General features: G+C 42.3%; 1 protein-coding gene and 1 long non-coding RNA gene across 4 annotated transcripts in view; one reads left to right on the plus strand and one right to left on the minus strand.

The window, feature by feature from the left end:
• The window catches only part of osbp2b (oxysterol binding protein 2b), a 54867-nt gene that overhangs the window by 21087 nt on the left and 16765 nt on the right, over positions 1–17015 (plus strand). For all 3 annotated transcript variants that reach the window (XM_063897020.1, XM_063897021.1, XM_063897022.1), the window contains 2 exons: positions 10728–10978; positions 15474–15672. In XM_063897020.1, coding sequence (XP_063753090.1) covers positions 10728–10978; positions 15474–15672 — 450 coding nt within the window. The remainder of the gene's footprint in view (positions 1–10727; positions 10979–15473; positions 15673–17015) is intronic.
• LOC134873450 (uncharacterized) lies at positions 3055–3462 on the minus strand. The gene is made up of 2 exons (XR_010166957.1): positions 3287–3462; positions 3055–3087 (listed from the first exon to the last, which is right to left on the minus strand). It is a non-coding gene; the product is annotated as an uncharacterized LOC134873450 (long non-coding RNA).

Consider the following 17015-nt stretch of genomic DNA (forward strand, 5'->3'; position numbering starts at 1 on the left):
CGGCTGGCGGAAAGGTAGCGGAGCCACCCAACTGTTCGCTGAATCCTGAAAGACTTCATTCTCCATTGTCTCAAGGAACAGGAGATCTTCCATTGATGGCGCTAACTTGTGATCGTTCCTGGTTTGCTGGAAAACTGATACGCCCAGGTTGTCACTGTGTGTCACTTGGCTGACAGGCTGGGGCTGATCAGGGAAGAAGAGTCTCTCCTTTACCTTCAAGTGGTTCTTACAAGGGGGCAGGCAGCTTGGTCTGCCGTTTTCAAGGATGTACGTTTTCATACTAGTGACCTCAGGAAGCCGATGTGTGCTGCCCAGGCACACATCGCCGACTATCACCCACCCTAAGTCTAGCCTCTGTGCGTAAGGTGCGTCATGTGGTCCATTGATCTGTTTACGCACCTTGTGCACTCTCAGCATGTCCCTGCCCAGCAGTAGCAGGATCTCAGCACTCATGTCGATCTGTGGTATTTCACTGGCGATAGCTCTTAGGTGGGAGTGGCTGTGTGCGGCAGCTGGAGTTGGTATTTCTTCTCTGTTGTTAGGGATCATATTGCACTCCAGGAGCGTGGGTAGAGTTAGGCTGATGTCGCCATCCGCAGGTTCAATGACGAACCCTGTAGCTCGCCGACCGGACGCCTCACCTACACCAGAGCAGGTTTTCAGAGTGTAAGGGTATGTGGGCCCACTCATACTGAAGATGTCAAAAAACTCTGAGCGCGCCAGCGACCTGTTGCTCTGGTCGTCTAGCATGGCGTACATCCTCTTGCCCTTGTTGCGGCTGTCTGCTGGGTAGACCGTCACAAGGCATATCTTGGAGCAAGACTTGCCATTGAAGCCTTCCCCGCATACCTCCGTGCATTTGGAAACCACTGCAGTTTCTGCCGCTTCATAGCTCTCCCCGCCATTCTCTGATGGGGGTGGTGAGGTCTTGGAGACCCATGGAGCTGAGCCTGGGTGCATCGCTGTTGGGTGTCTATGGCTATAACACTCAGTGCATTTGATTGCTGCCTCACAGTCTCGGGCCATATGCTTATTTGACGCACAGCACTTAAAACAAATGTTATTCTCCTTTAATATTTTCATTCGTTCATCCATTAGCTTTTCTCTGAAGCCGCGGCACCTTTGCAGGGAGTGTGGTTTTTGATGCACAGGGCATTGCTTCTCTGGGTCTTCGACAGTGAGCGTGGGGTTAGAGTGGGCAATGTCAGTTTTGTGCACAGAGACTGTTCTGCGGCTGCTGTTGTGAGTTTCACTAAACTTATCTGTCCTGTTTGCAGCACTAGAGAGAGAAAAACTAAAGCTTGGGTCGTTGCGTGCCTTTGCCTGCTTGCGCACGAACTCTAGAAAGAATTGGAATGGAGGATAGGGAACCCTAAATTCTTGTTTGTATCGTGAGCCTTCCATTACCCACTTGTCCTGCAGCCCATATGGCAGTTTCTCCACTATTGGGTTTATACCCCTTGCTGTGTCGAGATATGATAGGCCAGGTAAGTATCCCTCACGCTTTGCAGACTCAATCTCCAATAGCAAATCAGATAGCTCTCTGAGTTTATGGGGCTCCTTGTGGGATATTTTAGGAAATTGTTCGAGTTTCCTGAAAAGTGCACCCTCTATAGCTTCGGGCGAGCCATACATCTCTTCTAACCTCTCCCATACGAGCCATAACCCTGCTGCTTGATCTCTCACGTTCACTGATCTAATGCGGCGTGCTTGCTCTGCAGATTCTGGGCCTAGCCATCTTATTAGCAGATCTGTCTCTTCTCCTGCTCTGAGGTCTAGGCTTTCAATGGTGTTCACGAATGAGCCTTTCCAGGATAAGTAATTTTCTGGCTTATCATCAAACCTGGTGAGTCCTGATGACACCAGCTGACTTCGTGCTAGGTACCTCGCCAAGTCAAATGTAGCTGTGTCACTGGAGCGGTGAGGAGCCCAGGGTCTGGTGGGGCTGTGGTCATTATACCTGGGTGTGTAAGCCATTACGCCTGGCCTGAGGGGGCTGTGGTCAGCGTACCTCGATGTGTGTGCAGGTAAGCCTGACCTGAGTGGGTTGTGGTCAGCATGCCTGTATGTGTGTGCAGGTAAACCTGACCTCAGTGGGTTGTGGTCAGCGCACCTAGAAGTGTGAGGAGGTAAGCCTGACCTGAGAGGGCTGCGATCAGCGCACCTGGATGTATGAGGAAGTAAGCCTGGTCTGAGTGGGTTGTTCTCAGTGTGCCGGGATGCGTGCGCAGGTAAGCCTGGCCTGAGTGGGTCGTGGTCAGCGTGCCGGGATGCGTGAGCAGGTAAGGCTGTATGCTGTGGCTGACTACCCAGGAGCTCAGTGCAATTGTGTCTGCCCGCACGACCCTCGTCCGCATGGGGGACACCATCTGCGAGGTGGTGGTCGTCAGGAGCTGGGGTGTTACTTTCCTTATCTCCACATACGGATACATATGTGCTATGATTGTGGGGCATTTGCTCGTCCTGTGAGCATAAATCTACGGGTGAACGATAGCTGCCACTGAGATGGCTGTGTCTCTCTACATAATCCTCAGTGCGCTGTTCCGCACTTTGCCTGGGCGATAACTCTGGTCCACGACTGCGGCACTCATCTTCAAAGTATACGGCCACAGCCTCCATTACTACAGCTTCCGCCGTGGCGGCTTCTGCCTCTCTTTCCCTTTCTAAGGCGATGAGTGTTGCCTCTAGACGGGCTTTTTCCATCTTTAATTCAATCTCTTCACGTGAATAGGCAGCTCTTGTGTGTGCGGCTTGGGCTTTAGCACGTGCTGTGGCTGCTGCCAGTGCTACTGTACATGAAGCTCTACTCATATGAGAGTCTGCAGATCTAACTGATGCACTTTTTCTGTCCATGGCTGCTATGGATGTTTTTTACCTCAATCCTTACTGGTGACGTGGCAGTTGTTGTACTGGTTCAGGCTTCCGGCACGACAATGCAGTCATCAGTAGCTCTTCGAAGGTCTCTCTTTTCACTATGATGGCCTCACAGAATGTCCTTATTCTGCTATCCAACTAGCTAAACACCTTCCCACAATGAGATCCGGACACCGAGGGTGAAGATGACTCTTTATATGGGAAATTGTGAAACTGAAATACACACAGTACATACACCAGTAAATATATGGCAATATGAGTTACACATAAATGGCTCAGACAGATGCGAGCAATACAAGGCTATTCAAAGCTAGCAGGGCAAATAAACTGTAAAACTCTGGCTGGAAATTATAAGGCATTATTCTTAATGTAATTAGTTTTAGGCACAAATGTCATAACAACATGTACTTACAGAGAATGCCTAGGAACAACTACGCAGGAAAAGCATAATAAACGTCCGTGCTGCTCTTAACCATGCTGTCTACTATTTCTTCTTCTGGCTTTCTGCCTACTTCCTGTAGCTACAGTGCATCGAGTATCAAAATAAAAGTCTCCACATCGTTTAGTCTAAAATAACTGCTGGCAGAGCCAGAACAATTAGTGTGTGTAGCATATGTTCATCAGCCGCTACTTTAAAGGTCCCCTATTATGCAAAATGCACTTTTTGCTGTCTTTTATACATAAACATGTGTCCCTGGTGTGTAAGGAGACTCACAAAGTGTCAGAAAATACAACCCTGTCTCTTTACCTCCTTACCCACATCTCTAAAAATGGGGGTACAAACGAGCTGATCCAGATTTGCTGCCGATATGACGTCATATCGGAAATGTGGGCTGGCTTTACATTGAACTCCTGGCAACGTCCCACCCACGTGACACGTCTCAACCTATCGTCTGCAATATACAGTCGCGAGCTGAATCCCCTCTGCAGCACCTCTGTGTCTCTGTGCAGGATGTCTGCAGGAGGGACTTAGAGTTGTTGTATATATAATATATATAATGTCACTGTTCTAGAGGTAAACACTGAGAAGTGTTTCACAAATAATGCTTGATGTGGTTTGGAACATAATATTAATCACGGCAGCGTTTAGCTGAGTTTCTCCGTTAGAAACTTCTCTCTTCAGACAGAGAGATCATGACGCTCCAAAGGGGCGTGGCCAGCTTCAGCTTCAACTCAAATTTAAAGCGACAGTCACAGAATCAGCACTTTGGAAAACGGGGCTGAAACAGAGGGATAGCGGACATGCTAAAATCAATGATCTGTTTGGTATTTTGAGCAAAACACGTCAGAGACATGTTTTTTATATATATTTGAGACCTGTAATATATGCCATAAAAGAGCATAATAGGAGACCTTTAAAATTAAAACATGCCAAGAGAACCTTAACCCTAACCCGATCCATAATCTACAATATCAGGGAGTTGCATCTGCAAATGAGATATTTCCTTCTTTGATTTCTTAGCTCTGTTTTACATGAAGCAGGGCAGCTGTCGGCAGACCCTCCTGTCACTGCCTGACAGCTGTTTGCATGTAATTGAAGAATTTACGCGAGTGAGCATGCATTAACTGAGTGCATGTACACATGAGTTTTAATTAACTTATTATTCAGATCACGGCAGATTGTTTCAGGTGGTAAACACAGGCTTCACTTTGCATGGTGTCCATAGAGCACAACATTTGTTTCCTAGAAATCCTATAATCCCAGTCACCAGACTTGTGTGGATCAGCTCAGTTAGTATTCTGAGGGTGTATGATAATTAATGACCTACACCTTCAGACAGTAGGAGTTATGAAGTAAGCAAGAGCCACTCTCCTCTCAGGGGTTTGATGCACTAGCTGGGAATTCATCAAATCTATGCAGCACACCAGAATATAAATCTTCAGTCAGCAGTCTGGGTGTTTTTCTTTTTGTCTATCCTAGCACATTAGGAAATGTTTCTGAATTAAAAGTCATCGCTAAGTTGCTGCATTTTGCTGGTAATCTTTTCTTTTGTTGTTTGCTGTTTTTCTGAGAGCGTTTCAATTGGATACACTGCCTGAGCTGTGCTGCAGAGCGCTGGGGACACTGATGAGTTGCACTGCACAGTTTCTCATTTGCTTGTGAAGAGCTGAGCGCCGTGGTGCTGGCTTTAACCTGCTGTCTCCTCTGTTTGTCTCCCTGTGATGTATCTCAGGGGAGGTATGGAGCCAGTTAGCAATTACCGGCCAGGATTACACTCCCCTCCCCTGGGACTCATCTTCGCTCTTCATCTACCTGGTTCCTTCTTCTGTTTCTGATGTATATTCCTCTTTCTTTGCTGCCGGTCCTGAAAGAAATCTATTCCAACCACAGATACAAACACTCCCTGTGGTCTACAGATTCTGCATTAAAGCTGGATCATTAGAATCAATATCTGATAGATTGTCAGTGAACAATTCATTTTCCGAGCATGGGCACTTTGTTTTGGGGTTTTGCGCCAGTCTGTGGTGGAATCCCATTACTTAATGGTCTTAAGAGAATGTATAGCAAAGCATAATTCAACGGTACCGCAACTACATCATCCAATACACCCATACCTTTGAATTAACACCAACTAAAGCAGTTACAACAAAAACTGAACATTACAACCAACCTCATATAAAGGTAGCTTTTGTTCAACTTTGTCACAAATCACATAACCAGATGTTATGGCAAGATAATCTTCGGAACAACGGAAGTTATTCGGAAGTTATTCCACAGATTATCACCTTTTGTAGTTCTGCAGTGACGTTGGGAATTTGTTCGTACAGGTGGCTTTTTGGACTGCTTATTAAAAAAAACACCTGTACGAACAAATTCCCAACTTCACTGCAGAACTACAAAAGGTTTTAACCTGTGGAAATCTGTAATGATGCGCTGTGAAACTTTATTGAAACTAAAAAAACTATTCAAGAACCAAATTTTAAATGGCTATGAGCAGGACTGATGATATCCGGATTATTTTATATGATGGATGAATTTTATAAAACATGTTTTAAACGAGACAAATATCACGACCACTGACGACCATGAACTGAACTTTATTATTTATACTTTGTCAAAAACAATCTTTAACATGTTCAATAAATTGACTTATAAAAACCCATAACAGAATAATCTTTATACAAAAGCGTGTTTTCTATCATACCAGTTATGAAACATTAATTTACATACAGAGCAAACATGCCGTGAATGCCAGCATACTTGATAAAAACTTCAAAATTTTTCTGACAGAAGTTTCTCCTCTGATGAGGAACCATCTTTAATCCAGAGGGGCAGGACATTTCTCCCATTTGCTCTGCTGCTCGGAAGGCACGTCTCTCTGTCACAGAGCAACGTACTGTCAGCCGCTGAGCTGACAGCCGGTCCTTAGGGACGAGCAGAGAGACGAGCCCTGACAGTGGGACAGAAGCAAGAATACGGCTCTCCGAATTACACTCTCCCACATTTTATTCTCCCGTTTCCACTCTCTCTCTCTCTCCCTCTCTTTCTCTCACTTGCTCTTTTGTTCTTCACATTGAGATGCAAAATAAGGAAGGAGTGAAAGGAACCTACAGTACGCACAAACTGAAGATTGATGGACGGACGGTGGATGTGTCGAGCTGTTTCCTAGCTCGCCTCGAACACAGATATTTCCTTAAAATATGCCAATACGTTCTGAGTAGCAGGGTTCGGTGGAAACGAACTGGAAACAGACGTGCATGTGTGTTATTGCAGAGTGTTCTCCGAGGTGGTGGGTTGTGTGGGAGGGGGGGAGGTAACCGCCCTTGAGGCATGACTGGTGTGGTAATGGGCTGCCGGCCTGTCCTCGTGATCTCGACTTTGCTACGGAGAGCCATCCATCCACATCTGCTGTACAGGAGGAAGAGCTTGGAAGTGTGAGCAGCCGAGGCAGCACAGATAGTGTATTTAGTGAAGCAGGTTCATTGGAAAAAACATGTCTTTACTTCCTATTCCACGTGCCAGTGACATGCAGTTGATAGAATATATTTCGCCTGGAGGTTTTTGTATCTCCAGTAATCAAAGTCGTCCGGTAGTGCTTGACGTTGTATCGATCCTACATGGATCCGGCTCAATGAACATAAAGGAAATTCCTGACGCTCTTGTGGAGGCTTAATTTTTTATGGCAAGAAGCCTTGTGTTGTTTAAAGGGTGTCTGTACTGTAGAGCCAACAGCTTACAGTTTTTTCAGAGGAATAATAATTGGGTTGAGAGGCACTGTGCTGAAAGCAGAGTCTCTTCTCAAACTAAATATGCCCCGTTACAGATGGCAGTTTATTTTTAAGTGGCATTGCTTAGAGAACAGAAATCAGTGGCAGAATGAGGGTAATGAATACAAGACGTCACTGCAGTGGTGCAAACAGCTTCACATAGCCAAGTTATTTAGATTACTCTTAAACTTCCTAACTTCACATCATATTTTAAGATTGGAAACAGATACAGACATAGGATTCCTTAGACTTTTCTGTAGCTCAGTCAGAAGTGACTTTGCCATACAGGGACCTTAGTTGTTTCAAACAAAGGTGAGGCAGCATGCATTATACTGTTCTCTTTTCTTTTAGCCGAGGTCCTTGCACATTAATCCTCTCCCCATGAAATACCCATTCCAACTCTGACCACTACTGTCTTCTACAAAAGGAGTTTTGTGTTGTATTTTAGAGTTTTAAACAATGGTATATTTTGTATAGGGAGGCCTGTTCTGCAGTAACTTTTGCAAGAAACCAACTTGTGTGAATATTAATGTATAATATATTTGTGAGTGAGGTAAGGCACTTTCTTACACATGTTCAAGATGAAGGTTGAAATAAGTTATTATATTGAGAGAGGAGACCAGATGTGTAATGTTCAAGGATGTTATCAAGAGCAGGAAGGCAAACTCTTAAACATGTTTGTATGTATATACAAAGTAAAGGACATGTTCTTAGCAGTTCACTTGATTGTGTTTAATATGTCTAAGCAGTCTTAGGCTTAAATAAAAGTCCAAGATACATCCTTTGTCTTGAAACTCTTTGAAGATTAAGGAGTAAAAAAAATAAAACAGACACACTCTTACCAATCAAAAACCAAACGAAATATGCAATAACTTCTCAAATTCAATTATTTAAAATTAGAAACGTTCAAACCAGATACAATTCTAACTTCAGGACAGACGGTTGTCATTTAACACCACTTTTAGTCTCTCCAGATGCAGGTTTTATTCTCTAATGACCTTAGAAATATTCAAATGAAAATGAATTGTTCGAATACATGTTCCTCTGACAATTGTATATTTCTATAAAACCGTATTTGTCTTTTTGATAACTTTTTTTTAGACTCTGGGTCGGCTGAATACATTTATCCAATCAAAAGTGATCTGGGACAGGCTTATTGTTGCCTCGTGGGACGATGTTCAAGTTTACATCAACTTGCCAACTCAATTATCCATTTGAAGCTGCTCTGACCGGCCGGAGTCACACATTATTAATTTAAGGCTTATTTCATTATCTTCCCCGGCTCTGTGAACTTCCTCGCCTCCCTCACAGTCTCCTCGCTTTCCTTTGCGCTGCAGGTGACGTCTCTCCACACTCCCGTCAATGTTTGGACTTTACCTGGTCAGCTTTTTCCTCTTCCTTTCTCTGCCGTGACTTTATTGAAATTCATTGTAATTTTATTCATACTCCATTTCTGGTGGGTAATGGGTGGATGGATTTTAGATCAATATTTGCTTTAAGGGTTTTCACTGCTAGTTTGACCTTTGGCTGGACAGTTGTAGAGACATGTTCTCACATTATCTCTGAGGCTCTGTGTGTGCTTCTTCTTCTTCGTGGTTGAACTTTGGTTACCTTTGGGAAAATGGACGCCGGGGAATGCAAACATGGTGAGAGACTTTTTCTCCGGTCCTTTCTTTTCTCATCTTCTTTCTATCGTCGCACCTCATGGTTGGATTGTTTATGCTGTTATCTTTTCTTTAATCTATACACACAACATCTTTTGCATGTCTCTCTGTCCTGGGAGAGGCATCCTTCCTTTGTTGCGCTCCCCAAGGTTTCTTCAACTTTTCCCGTCATTAATTGTGGTAATATATATATAATGGTTTCTTTGGAAATATTCTGGTCTACTACGAGGGTCTAAGGACAGAGGTTTTTCTTTTTGTACACACATTAAATCCTTGGGATGTTTGGCTAGATACATGAAATGTGATCGATTGATTGGTTGATTGATATGAGATGAGAGGGATTTACCTTGGCTTTTCATACACTTTGAACCAGACCAAGTTTTCATTCATTCTTGGCTCAAATGTTCAAAGGTGCCTTACCCATTGGTTAACTTGCTAGAAATATAACTCACCTTATTTGAATTGATTTATTTGTCAAATGAATGGATTCTGCTTATGATAGCATTAAAGGTGTGTTTCTATATTACATAATAAATACAAAATGGCCAATTTATTCCTGTTAATTCCCATGAAAGTTGCCACCCTGAATATCCCTATTCTGGACTCAAGTAGTGAACCGACTGATCATTGGGCTGTTTTTTTGCCATGCCACTAGCACTATTATCTGAATTGTTGTAACTCTTTAAAATGTATATTGGTTCTGGCCTCAAAATGAATAGGCTCTAATCTTGACGCTGTCCTGGTTGCCATGACTAGCGAGTAAAAAAATATTGAAGACTTTTGCTGCATTGCATTTGACAAACAATCATTCAAATCTTTTAATTGGAGTTTTTCCTGGATGTCTAAATCACCAGCTCTAATTAAAGATGAATCAACCGTGCAGTCATCTCAGTGCTGCCTGTTTCTCCTCAGAGCTTGACATTTGACTGGCCGAAGGTCCCGGTCAAATATGAACTCAGTTGCCTTTACATAATGTAATCCTGAGACTGCCAGGCGACCAGCATCCCCCCCCCAGGAGGAGATCCATGTTAAACTGGCATGGATTAAATAGGCTTGACAGCGCTGAAGTCTCTTCCACTGCGAGGGTCACAGCTAGCTGCCGTGTTCTCTGGAGAGAGTGTTGCTGCAGTGCTGCCGCTCACCAAAACCATGACAGCCTCCCCTATCAGCGACATAGCAGACCTTTTGAATGTGACAAAGCATACTCTGTAAGGTGGAGTGTAGATGACAGCAGAACAGCGCTGTCTAGACATTAAAGGGTCAGCAGGGCGACGAGAGGGTGGAGAGTCTCTCTGCTGTCAAACCTTTACAGATACAGATCCCTGTTCAGATTACCAGGGTCGTTCTTGTCCTCATTTTCTGTGTTTTTCTTCCATCTCTTCTTTCTTGTTTTATAAAATGGATTTATTCAAACCGAAGCTCAAAAAACACATGCTTTAGGAAATATTCTTCTGTTTGAATATGGATTTTATCCTCAGGTGTGTCACCTTATTTCATCTAAGAAATGATACGATAAAACTTTATTGTCAGCAGCTCCATTTGCAACATCAACAAGGACACTTATTATTATTATTATAATTATAGTTATTTTTTGAATTTATACTTTGTAAAAAATGTTTAACATGTTCAATAAATTGACTTCAAAAAACCAAAAAAAACCAAGATGCATTGAAACAGACATTTTATATAACATTGCTGTGTTTATTTGACCTCAGTTTCAACTACATTTTCACTCTTAAGTCTTTGTAAGTCTCAGGTTTGTCAGGACATGGATCTGTGTCTGCTATTGTAGTTTTAGGAACCATCTTTAATGGGAAGTCATAAATGGATTGTGCATTTTCTGTTTCTGCAGCTGTACAGCAAACCTTTTTTACATCTTCTTTCTCAATCTCATTTTTTATGATCTGTGTGCTCACAAGTCCCCACAATCATCTCCTGTTCAAGATGGTGTATATGTGACATCTGACCTCTCCTTTCCAGATGACTCGGGGGACGAGGAGCCCACATCCCAGTCGGACCGCAGCGAGCTTCAGGGCACACTGAAGATACTGGTCAGCAAGCTTGATGACCTCAGCACATGTAACGACCTGATCGCCAAGCACGGGGCCGCCCTGCAGCGCTCGCTGAGTGAACTCGAGGGGCTGAAAGTGCCGGTGGAAGGAGGGGAGAAGATCAAAGCAGTCAATGAGCGAGCCACCCTCTTCCGCATCACTTCCAATGCTATGATCAATGTAAGTAGCTGGGACGGACCAGGCAGCAGAGTGTCCTGAGTCCTGCAGGCTTTGGCATGATCGATGTGACAGGAATGCCAGCCTTCTATAGTGCCCTGGTTAGTGCGGGTTGAGAGATTGGATTACTTTACAGGGTGACATTTTAAACGAGAGCAGGGAGCTACGGGCAGGGAGGCTGCAGCCTTAAAAAGCAGCTCTGGACTTTGCCAGATCCTGTCATCTCCCGTCGCAGTGAGTGCTGAATAGACTATTTCTAACCACAGATACAAACTCTCTCTGTGGTCTAGAGATTGCTTTTACATTAAGGCCGGATAACTGGGATAAATATCCGATAATCAAGATGTTTCAATTCTGATATATACATTAATTGTGTAAAACCAAATTTATCTGATTTTTGATTTTATTCGGATTTGGCATTGCAGCTGGTGTTATCATGATAATAATAATAATAATAATAATAATAATAATAATAATAATAATAATAATAATAATAATAACAACAATCCATTTTATTTATAGAGAAAAGAAAAAAACTCAAAGACACTTTAAAGAAGTAAGATTCATCAGAACATAATTAAAACAACACACTTAAAATATGTGAAACGCAACATTCAAATACAGATTAAAAGCAGTTTTGAAAAGGTGAGTTTTGATTTGTGACGTAACCATAGTGAGATCGGGGCAGTCACGGATGTGTTTGGGGACTGAGTTCCAGAGGTCCCATCCCAATTTTCTAATTGTTAAATGGTCTTTAAAGAAAGTATTAGCCCGGTATAATCCAACAGTACCTCAAATATCCTTCAATACACCTTAAAGATCCTTTTAAAACTACTTTAACACAACCATTTCTTAAGTAGAGTCCAAAATTAATAGTATTAAATCTCAACGTGGAGAGATGCTTAAAGTTTAATACATTTTCTGCACCTGTTGTTAGAAAGTCAAATAGATTGAAAGTATTCCAAAATCGCACCGTGTTTTCTCTAAGGGCTTTGCAGCATATGTAAAAATCTACACCTCTATCACAATTGGAAATAATGCACCCGTCCAAAACACCTTAATCAAAGAGCAACAATAATCCCTCTTCCAAATAACACATTGCTGAACAGTATCAGCTTCATTTCACACAACACTACTCAATATCAAACGTGTTGGATCACTGCTGAACACCATGGGCTCCACAGTTAGTTAGCAGTGGACGGAATTTCAGGGAGAGTTGAGGTCCTACGGATACTGGATATGATGGTGGGTGGGTGGAAGGGGGGACAGGAATAGCCCTTACTCCCCCCCTCAACTCCTCAACCCCTGCCTGCCAGGAATGTCAGAAGCTTCTGGACTACAGACAGACAGACCTGCTCTGAAAACCAGACAAAGGTTTGTCTTTTCTTCTGCCTCTCTCAATGGCTTTGTTGCTAGCGTTGTTTATTCTTGTAGTAGAAGGTGTTTAATGTTGCTATAGTGCATACTTACTGTTAAATGTGTAGCTGTTAGTGTGAAATAATTCAGTCAGATTTAGCCGTGGTTTGGTTTGTTTTTGATTGGAATCAGACAATAGGAAATGATAACTCTTAAATATTTAAATTTGTACTAAAACAGCTTGTTAGGAATCTTGAGCTACGGCGTTATGAAAAGAAAGGAAAGCAAAACCTAGATTGTACTTTCTATGTGAAAGGTCTTTGCTCAAAATTAATGAGCCCTCTTTTTCTCTCTGTCATCCGTCCTCTTTATTAATTGGTACAGGAAATTTAAACTTACTGGACAAGCAATAAAGAAGCCTCTTGGTTTGCCTAACTCATTAAAATGCCATCAGTATTGCAGAGAACGTGTTTCTAATGAGGAAAAAAGTGCTGCCACAAACTCTCTGTAGCGATTCTTGGGCTTGTCAATGACTCTTCAAGCAAGAGGCAGTGCAGGATAAGGGTTTTTGGTTTTCTGCAGCCAAAGTTTTAGCAATTGTTTCTGCTTTTTCTTGGGAAAGGTCAGTTTTCAAGTTGTTTTACAAAGAAAGTGAAGGCAGTGTGGTTGAGGAAGAAGGAGGCCATGATAAGCATGATCTCTGTGATCTCTGTTCGAGGAGAGGGTTGCATTAGTTCATTTAGTGATGTAACTCGCCATGTGGGACTCCAGGCTTGTGTGTGCATGGCTTTTTCACACCTACATGTTACTCAAGTTCATGGTACTCTTTGCCACGTCACTCATCAGGACTTCTTAATTTGACGCTGAGATCTGTGGATCCCACTATATGTCCCTTTTCCACGCCCATTCTATTCTGGCCTTTGTCTTGTCTTTCCCCTAACGGAAGTCACATGCCGTCTGTGTTTCAACATCAGACTCAGCATTAATGCAAAAAGGAACTATCACACTTTCTACGTGTTTGTTGAGTTTCATATCATGTTTAACTCTGAGGAAGTGGACCACCATGTCACATGCACTTCTGATATTTAAACTGAGGCTCACACAATTATGTTCAGACCCGACTGCTGGAGGTAAGATTTATGGATGTTTTTGCTCACAGATGGGGTGGGATTACCATTCATTGTTTGAGGAAAATGTATGTTGTAATTTATCTAAAGCCACTGAAATATAACCTTTGTAATGAGTAGGTATGTTTGGTATTTCAGTATTATCATCATCCTCTGTCTGTACAGATTAGTCACTTTTTTAAGTGGCAACAATACAAATTATAAAACAGTATTGCTGGAGGACACATTTGTTTTTGTTTGTTATGCAGCTAAACAGATTTATAATGAATATATAATTACAAACATGACACTTACTCTGTGCAGGATCAGAAACTCAGATTATACAAAACTACATAGGGCATGAAATAATGATGATACATAATACATTGATAATGTTAAAGTGTAGTTTTTAGTATTTGGTATTCTTGGATCTGTTCTTGGATTATCCTCTCTCTGCATTGGCCAAGTGTGTGTTAATATCAGTGTTTTCAAGAAAGCAAGTCAACTTCAAATGGTTATATGTCAAATGACCAAAAAAAAGTCCAATAATAAGAAGTATTTAGTATGGTAAAAATTGTACAGCAGTATATTTTTTCAATTCAGTTGTTGATTAAGTTGCTTAGTCAGATTAAAGACCTGAAGTTACACATATTGAATGTATCTAGAAATATAACATATTTAGAAATTGTACTAAAAAAAGAAGTAACTTCTGTAAAAAGTGACAACACTAGTGAACCATTGTAATATTCTGATTGTGTGTAAGATGGACATGCTGCATTTGAACAAGTTCTGACTGGAGACAAATGAAGAAAGCAGTTCAGTTTGAGGAGATCCCTGTTTTTCTCACCTGCCAGAGAACAGAGATGACTTTTTAAAGACATTCGTCCCCCCCCCCCCCCCCCATCTACTCACAGTCAAAACGTTATCTAATAGCTAACGCTCAGCAGCCCGTCTGGCTCCGGGACCAAAGAGACATTTCCTGCCAACTCTGAGTGGACCATAATCACGTGCTGCTGGGAAGAACAATGAGAACAATGACAAGCCCCCACGAAATGCTGCAGAAATGCTTGATAGCAATAAAGCACTTTCCAAGAGATTATTCAGAACCCCCCCCCCCAACAATGCTGACAGCTCAATGCAGTCACATGACATTTTCATCCAGCATGTTGTCGGCTGTGAGGTGTTATGTAGGTTCATCGACCTTTGAGCCCACTGCGAAGCGAGACCGTCAGACAAACGCTGACATGCAAAATATGCCTGATCTGAAGTAACCTCTCAGCAGAGAAAGCGAGGCAGCAACAATGATGTCCCCGCTGGACTTAAATATAGACTGCTATGCAATGAGAGGTTTAACCTTAGCTCCTCATTCACTGATATTTACCATGTTTACACTTTGTTCAGAGATACATTTGATTCAGCAGGGAGCAGACAGGAGATTAACATATTGATGAGTGCTCCAAACACTGGTGATAATTAACCTTGGTTACAGTTATTGACAAGAAGGACGTTTAATCTCTCGCTCGGTTGTTATAGTTTAAATAGTAAGTTAGTGTTTTGAGGTAAATGTCGATTGAATGAGGGAATGGCTTTAGATATGGCTGGGTAATAAGTGGATATGTATCATGTTAAAATCATTTTTTCAGAAAGTGTGATACAAAACCCTCTAAACTCAGAAAACCTATTTGAAATCCTTTGAGAAAAATATCCTTTTAAGATGCTGTTTTGTTTTTGGATCAAATTACAATATCAACTATTTAATTGACATAAAAAACGTGTATGTAGAAATGTTTCTATGAATATTAGCCTACATAGAAGTTCTGAGAAGGTTCTGTGTTCGAAGCAGCTACCACTTGGAAATACTTGTGGGAAGTTAAGAAAATGTCTGTCTCTACTTTAGATGCAAAAATCTGAGCTGTAAGTCATTGTAAGGGGAAAGCAACTCGACCTTGTTGAGAATTAAGAATATCGTAATTTTCCGGATGTGATTTGTTTGTTTTAGAGTGTATTTTATAGAGTTAAAACTTGTGTTTCCCCAGGCGTGTCGAGACTTCTTGGACCTCGCAGAGACTCACAGTCGGAGATGGCAGCGAGCGCTACAGTATGAGCGGGAGCAGCGTACCCACCTAGAGGAGACCATTGAGCAGCTAGCCAAGCAGCATAACAGCCTGGAGCGAGCGTGGAGAGAAGCACCCACGCTGGTTTCCACCACACCCAGTGCCCCGACCGCCAACAAGGGTGAGCTGGACTCTTATTTACTTCTGTGGGCCTCCGTGTAAACTTTACTATACCGGCTAAAAGTCATGTGGGTGCTCAGGCTCATTATTATATTCAGTACTCATTCTCAGGAATGATATTGTAAGTTGAGTCAGAAGGTTTGGATATTCTCCAATTTAGAGATTGTAATTACCTTTACCAATGACTGCAGGTCATGTGCTCTCTTCTGTAAATCTGTCCATCCAGCTCTCAACAACATGTTGAAAACAGACACCTGGGAGGGAAACACATTTGCTGTGTGCATCCTGCAAGAGGAAAAAACCTATTGATTTTAGAGCCCTCATGATAACCCTTGTGAAAAATGACAGCACTACTCAATAGCCAAACAGGAACTGGTGAAACTTAATAAAAGCTAAGCATTATGTAACAGGAAAGAAGATATGATTGATGGATGGGTGTACTAGTGTTTGTTTTTTAAACTGAAGAATCCTTAACATGATGAGCTTGAACCCTGAAGTCGTTACTTTGACAATCACTGTCTCTGCTATCTGTATTAAAGGTCTCCTATTATGCTCTTTTATGGCATATATTACAGGTCTCAAATATATATAAAAAACATGTCTCTGACGTGTTTTGCTCCAAATACCAAACAGATCATTGATTTTAGCATGTCCGCTATCCCTCTGTTTCAGCCCCGTTTTCCAAAGTGCTGATTCTGTGACTGTTGCTTTAAATTTGAGCTGAGCTGAAGCTGGCCACGCCCCTTTAGAGCGTCATGATCTCTCTAAGTTTCTAACGGAGAAACTCAGCTAAACGCTGCCGTGATTAAAATTATGTTCCAAACCACATCAAGCATTATTTGTGAAACACTTCTCAGTGTTTACCTCTAGAACAGTGACATTATATATATTATATATACAACAACTCTAAAGCTGGGCATACACTGTGCGATTTTTGGCCCGATATCGACACGATTTTCACTCGTGCGACTATTTTGGAGATCGGGCCGAGTTTTGGCTCAATCGTGCGTCTCGCATCGTGTAGTATACATGGGGTAACGACAAACGATTAAGCCCTCCCGACCACCTCCCGATCGATCGGATGAAAATCAAACTTGTTTGAAATTCTGGTCGCCCCTCGTGAGGCTCTCGCACAGTTGAAGCAGTTTCACGAGCCGATTTGCCTCATCCTGTCACACTACGCATGCGCGAACATAGATACGGAAGAGAAAATTGACAACAGAAGAAGAAGACAACAGAACAGCATGGCAGCACAACGCGTGAACTGGACGCCGGCAACGGAGGGTCGGCTTGTTGAGCTATGGCAGGCACATCCCTGCTTGATGTGGCTTCACAGTCCTACCA

Source organism: Eleginops maclovinus, chromosome 12 (genome assembly GCF_036324505.1).
Source record: "Eleginops maclovinus isolate JMC-PN-2008 ecotype Puerto Natales chromosome 12, JC_Emac_rtc_rv5, whole genome shotgun sequence".
In the NCBI taxonomy this organism is placed as follows: Eukaryota; Metazoa; Chordata; class Actinopteri; order Perciformes; family Eleginopidae; genus Eleginops; species Eleginops maclovinus.